The 6331-nt window shown below is 38.2% G+C and overlaps 1 protein-coding gene across 1 annotated transcript; it reads right to left on the bottom strand.

Annotated features, from left to right (window-relative positions):
• On the bottom strand, positions 1–4192 carry LOC143543903 (5-methyltetrahydropteroyltriglutamate--homocysteine methyltransferase-like). The gene is made up of 10 exons (XM_077036120.1): positions 4083–4192; positions 2832–3185; positions 2657–2744; positions 2438–2565; positions 1796–2351; positions 1635–1715; positions 1378–1544; positions 1187–1292; positions 857–1107; positions 1–764 (listed from the first exon to the last, which is right to left on the bottom strand). The coding sequence occupies exons 2-10, from the start codon at positions 3179–3181 to the stop codon at positions 200–202; spliced, it is 2292 nt and encodes a 763-aa protein (XP_076892235.1). The 5' UTR covers positions 3182–3185; positions 4083–4192; the 3' UTR covers positions 1–199.
• Between the last annotated feature and the right edge of the window lie 2139 nt (positions 4193–6331).

Genomic DNA, 6331 nt, shown 5'->3' with positions numbered 1-6331 from the left:
AATGGATAATGAAAGGAAATATATATTTTTTATAATTCCATTAAATTTCTAAAAGAACATAATAACAATGACATAACAGGAGAACAACAAACTCCAAAAAACACAACACCTAGACCATATCATCATTCGATTTCAATCAACCACAGTTATTGAATATCAATCAATGTAAATAAACTCAACCCGTCTTCAAGAATCATCCTCACTTAGCCAGCTCAGCACGAAGCTTCTTGGCGGCTGCAACCATGTTCAGCAGTGCGGGCTTAACCTCACCGTACTTACGGGTCTTGAGCCCACAGTCAGGGTTCACCCACAAAATGTTGGTCTCCAAGACTGCAAGCATCTTGTTAATCCTGTCATGAATCTCCTCCGTGGATGGTATTCTTGGAGAGTGAATGTCATACACACCGGGCCCAATTCCTGCACCGTACTTGACACCCTCACGGAACACTGACAGTAGCTTCTCGTCAGACCGTGAGTTCTCGATGGTGATGACATCAGCATCCATGTCGATGATGGAGTGGATGATGTCGTTGAAGTTGGAGTAGCACATGTGGGTGTGGATTTGGGTGGTGTCAGCAACGCCTACATTGGTGATTCTGAAGGAGTGGACAGCCCAGTCCAAGTAGAATGCATGTTCAGCTTTCCTAAGTGGCAATCCTTCTCTCAAAGCCGCCTCGTCAATTTGGATCACTGTGATTCCAGCCTTTTCAAGATCCTCAACTTCGTCTTTAATAGCCAAAGCAATCTGGTAGCAAGTTTCAAATCTGAAAGCAAACAAGAATATTAAATTTAACATATTTCGATGTGGAATGATTTTAATGGTTTTTGGTTTTGTGATATGATATTATGATTATACCTGGGCTGGTCATTACGGACGAAGGACCAGTTGAGGATGGTGACTGGACCGGTAAGCATACCCTTCATGGGCCGTTTGGTCATCTCCTGAGCCATTGAGGACCAGAAGACGGTCATGGCCTTGGGTCGGCTGACATCACCGTAGATGATTGGTGGCTTGACACATCTGGACCCGTATGATTGCACCCATCCATTGGCAGTGAAGGCAAAACCAGACAATTGCTCACCAAAGTACTCAACCATGTCATTTCTCTGTAATATTATATTCATTTTAGAAGATATATTTCAACCATTTATAAATACCATTGCAATATAAATTATGTAAATATACCTCTGGCTCTCCGTGGACGAGGACATCAATATCGAGTTCTTCCTGGAGTTGGACGACCTTGTAAATCTCCTCTTTGATGGCTTTAACATACTCTTCCTCGGAAATCCTATAAAAACAAGGTTTAGTGTGAGAAAAGTTATTTGAAGATTATTGTTAGGGCATCATCATCAACTGGTGTAATTAATACTCACTTCTTAGCCTTGTACTCACGACGAACTCTCCTGAGCTCGATGGTCTGAGGGAATGAACCAATGGTGGTGGTTGGGAGAATAGGAAGGTTTAGTTTCTTTTGTTGGGCATCCAACCTGGCACTAACATTGGTGGCACGACGGTGGTCTGAACCCCTCAAAGCAGCAGCCTGAGATATAAAAACAAGTGAGCAACTGAGCATGAACTTATTATATCATAATGAAACTATGTGAATTCCCATTTATCAACGATCACTTACAGCCTTCTGGACGGCTTCATTTGTCACTCTTGGGGAGGATTTTCTTGAAGCCTGAGCAGCAGCATTAGCCGAGAAGTATGCCTGAAATAAAAACACAAAAACTGTCACTTGACTGTGTATGTATTGAATAATTGATTTAACAAAAAGGAGTCAATAAATACCTCATCTTTGTGACCAGCAAGAGCTTTAGCTAATGCATTGACTTCAACAACCTTTTGGGCAGCAAATGCAAGCCAAGATTTGATTTCATCATCCAACTTGGTTTCATTCACAAGATCAACAGCAGTGTGTAGGAGTGAGCAAGATGTTGAAACAACAAGCTTGTCTTTACCCACAACAGCCTCGAGTGACTCAAGGACAGCAAGGGATCCAGCAAGATCATTAGCCCAAATGTTCCTTCCATCAACAACTCCAGCAAATAGGTATTTGCCTGATGGGAAGCTGCTCTTGATCAAATCAAGAGTCTTTTCACCACGGACCAAATCAAAAGTGAAACCAGTAACTCCAGGCAAAGAAGTTAGGGTTTTGAATGCTGCAGCTGGAACATCAGCAAAGTAGGTTGCAACAAGAACATTAAGACCAGAGCAAGCTGATTCTAGTTGAGAGTAAGCCTTGGTGAAAGCTTCCAACTGGTAGCCCTCAAGATCCTTCACAAGGGTAGCCTCATCAAATTGGATCCAGGTAGCACCTGCTGCCTTCAACTCAGCAATTACTTCCCTGCAAAAGTTATTGAAATTTTAATGAAAACTATATTCCAGCTTAACATAAAGAGAACAACAAAAATGATCAATAAAGACGCATACTTGTAGATCGGTAGGATTTTATCAAGAAGGGATAGAAGATCAAAGGTCTTCTCAACACCCTTTGCAGGTTTTGATAGCAATAAGTAGCTGACAGGGCCAACAAAGACCGGAACAGTATCTACTCCAAGCTGCATAATAAAGAATTAACTAACAGATTAACAATGATATTTCTAAATCCCTTTGATAAAAATCCTAAACGAACATATCAAAAACACTTACAGCCTTGGCTTCCTTGTATTCGGTCACAGCCTTGTGAGAAGCATAAGAGAATTTGACATCAGGGCCCAACTCTGGGACAATGAAATGGCTGTTCATCAAAGGCATCAGTGTTACAATCAAACCACGGTGTAAAATGTAAATGAACAAGATTCAAAAACCTCGGTGTGTAACTTACTAGTTGGTGTCAAACCACTTGGTCATTTCCATAGCGGGAACAGAGGCGTTTCCTCTGGCCATGGAGAAATAAGTGTCGAAACCGATCTCACCACCATTCCAGTTGTATCTTGAAGGAACAGCACCAAGCATGGCGGTGGTGTCGAGAACTTGATCGTAGTATGAGAAGGTGTTGCTCGGGATGTACTTGATGCCAGCATCAGACATCTGTTTCCAGATGGATGATCTGAGATCAGCAGCCACCTTCTGCAAATCCTCAGCACTGCTCTTGCCATCCCAGAAAGATTCAAGAGCAAATTTCAGCTCTCTCTTGGGGCCCATACGGGGATAACCAACAATGTGAGATGCCATTGGCCTGTTCCACCACAAGTCAACAATTTAATACGAATACAGCAAACCGATCAATGCATAAATGTGAATCTTAAAACAGAAAAAGTTTGGTTTTTTTTATCATTCTACATCTAAAGACGCTAGTTCAGAAACTGTTTAGACTTCATCAAATGTTACTCTTGTTGCAGTTATCATGATCATTGTAAAAACCTCTACTTATGAGTTTATATTAACTACCAGAAACAAAGTATCAGTCAAGCAGCAAAATTTTCACTTTAACCGATTGATATCTATGTTCATTCTATTCATATAGAAAAATATATAAGGAGCCACTTAGATCTATCATCCACTGTATATTAAAAATGAAGTTATCACTTATCATCATATATATCACACCTAATATATAAACGCACTTTAGTAAACCGAAGCAGATAGCAAGTTGTTCGATTTGCAGCAAAGCGAAATGTGAGTGACCTTAACAGAATCATTTGATGAACACCAGATCCAGTTATAGATCAGTAGTTTGTAAAACCCTAGACCACCAGATCTTATCTTATTACCATCCATTACAACTAACAAAGTCACAATCCACATACAGACAAAAAGGCACAATAATAAATCTACAGATCCTGTGACCCTTATTAATCGAACCGCTTAATTCCTACCAATGCCACAATTTTCACAAGCATGATAAAAAAACCTAGGTGCTACATTGCTATAAACATATTTAAATATACGAGATTCAAATCCAATGCATAATTGCAGATCTAATTTAATTACTTAAAACTGTTGAAAAGGATTGAGATTATTATTATTAATGTATAGATATACGAAACAAAATGAGTCCAAATTAATTAGCAAAGGGATAGCAGTCAGTCCAAATGAAGTGAGTATTAAATAATAAACGAGTGACCGGGCGTACCTGATAAAGGTTAGTAGAAATGGAGGTTACGAATTAAACGGAGAACCGGTTGTATTCGTCTTCCTTCCGGTTAAAGGAAAGGAGAGAAGAGTTGGTTTAGTTTAGTTGGGTTGGGTTGGGTTGACACGAATTGGAGAGGCTGAGAAATGGGTTATTTATAGACTGGAGGGTTGGTGATGAGGGGTGGTTGAGGTGGGTAGTAGATTAACCATTAGATACATACATCTCTCACTTTTGTCACTAATTCAACCATTTTGGTTAAATTTTTAACATCCGCTAATGCTCACGCGCTACCAACGCCTAATTTCTCTTTTTTTTAATGAGGCTCTGGCTAACTACTTTCAGATCGGCTAATAAAAAGCTCGAGTCAAGCTTAAACAAACTCAAACCTAAAATAAACTTGTTCGATAAATGAGTCCAAGCTCAAGCTCAAGTTGGTCTATGACCACAAACGAGTCTGTTATATATACACATATATATATATATATATATAAATAATTAAAAAGTAATTATAAGTATTAAAGTCTATGTTATTAGCACGTACACACTGTGAAATAAATTAAGGGACGTTCATCAACTAACAATTTGTTCATAAACAGTTAGTAAAAACGGATATTAATGATAATCTATCAGTTGCATTTCATAAAAAAACAAGACACGAGTAATACAATTCTCGAAGGATCACTTGGGAAATGTTCATACACGGATTAACAATGGAATTCTCAACAACCAAAAGACGGATTGTAACATCATATATATTTTATAGCTAGCACTATAGGTACACAGCCAAATCGGTTAACGGGTCCATCACTAATCGGTTTACTCCCTTATCTAACCACCGGTTAGAAACTGATTTATACTATTGATCTCTTAAACCAATTAACCAAACCGGTTATTTAGTTTTTTTTAGCTGGTTTTTTCCAATTATTTTCCGATTAACTAGTTTGGTTATACCGGGTAGGGGTTTCTTGTCTCAAAACCGGTTAGTACCGGACCTGGGTAACTGGTTATTTGATCGTTGACCACCAATAGGTTTTAAAAATAATCGATTAACCGGTTTATGCACCCCTAGCTAGCACACCTATAGACAACACTTGTCATATATGTATTCCTTTTCTTTTTCTTTACCGTCTTCTTTTTCCCATTCCATTTATATAACTTATAGTCCACATCTTTTATCACTAGCAGGCTCCACAGGAGCTGGTCCTCCACCACGTTGGTTCTTTATAAACCACTACTAAAAAGATAAGTGGCTCGTAGCAACTTTTGCAAACTAACCATCCTCATAGTGTTGTCCTTTTAAACAATAAAGTTAAAGACTTAAAAGTAAAATGGTTATGTGTTTATGATGTTATCAAATATAACAATTAGTATTACTAGCCACCTAAATCATGCAGGCATGCTTTTCAAGATATTCGGGGACTCGGGTACCGACCTGGTCTTTGTGCTTGACTTGGAACAATTGGGTGCCATTAAAGGTGAATTTATTAGGATGGAAGACGGAGATGGGAAGGATAGCCGCTAGTGCTACGGATTCTTTATGCAAACAACGAATTTCGAAGATGCAAAATAGTGCCCGTTATCTGTGGGCCGTGTGGCTTTGTTAGAGTCGGTGAATCACATCTTAATTTCATGCTATGTAACCTTGGTTATATGGCAATTTGTGAGTCAATGGTGTGGCATCCCTCCGATTTAGCATTTGGGGTAAAAGATTTATTAAACTTGCTTCTTGGTATAAAAAGGGAATGAGGGTAAACGAATAACTATTCTATTAATTATTCTCATGAATCACTCATGATATGTTTAAAGAAGACATAAAAGCTAGAAACGAAGCAATAAGTGTTTAAAGAAGACATAAAAGAACTGACGTGTTATGAACCATTATTTATTAGTGTGACTCTTCACATGCTTAGCCACCATTTATTCTTTATCCATGTATTAATGTAAAAGTCATTATAAATAAAGGCATATTGTATTTGGTTAGGTACATCAATAAGAATCAATCTTCTTTCTCTTTATCATCTCTATATGTGTATGGATCTTGCTAATAGGTCTTAATTTTACAACATGACGCTTGTTTTGGGTAAAGAATATAGACAATGAGTGTTTAATATGATTAACTAATAACAAAAAAAAGTACAAAATATAAAAAAACGTCAGAAAAAAAATATGAAAATTTTGTGATTGTGACGCGCCAATGGATGCGTCTGGTTTGGCATTCAACAACCTTGTCAACATTCAACAATTTG

This window comes from Bidens hawaiensis, unplaced genomic scaffold (assembly GCF_021521415.1).
Source record: "Bidens hawaiensis isolate Kalapana, Puna unplaced genomic scaffold, B.hawaiensis_p1.1 tig00013347_1, whole genome shotgun sequence".
Lineage (NCBI taxonomy): Eukaryota > Viridiplantae > Streptophyta > Magnoliopsida > Asterales > Asteraceae > Bidens > Bidens hawaiensis.
The sequence above is the reverse complement of the archived record's forward strand: the minus strand, read 5'-3'. Positions and strand labels throughout refer to the sequence as shown.

Bases quoted from the DNA above. Each gene is read 5' to 3' on its own strand.
- LOC143543903 (XM_077036120.1), bottom strand. From the start codon at position 3,181: ATGGCATCTCACATTGTTGGTTATCCCCGTATGGGCCCCAAGAGAGAG. The intron at 2,745-2,831 runs GTAAGTTACACA...TTTGATGAACAG, and splicing joins AAGTGGTTTGACACCAACTA to CCATTTCATTGTCCCAGAGT. The intron at 1,545-1,634 runs GTAAGTGATCGT...TTTATATCTCAG, and splicing joins ATGAAGCCGTCCAGAAGGCT to GCTGCTGCTTTGAGGGGTTC.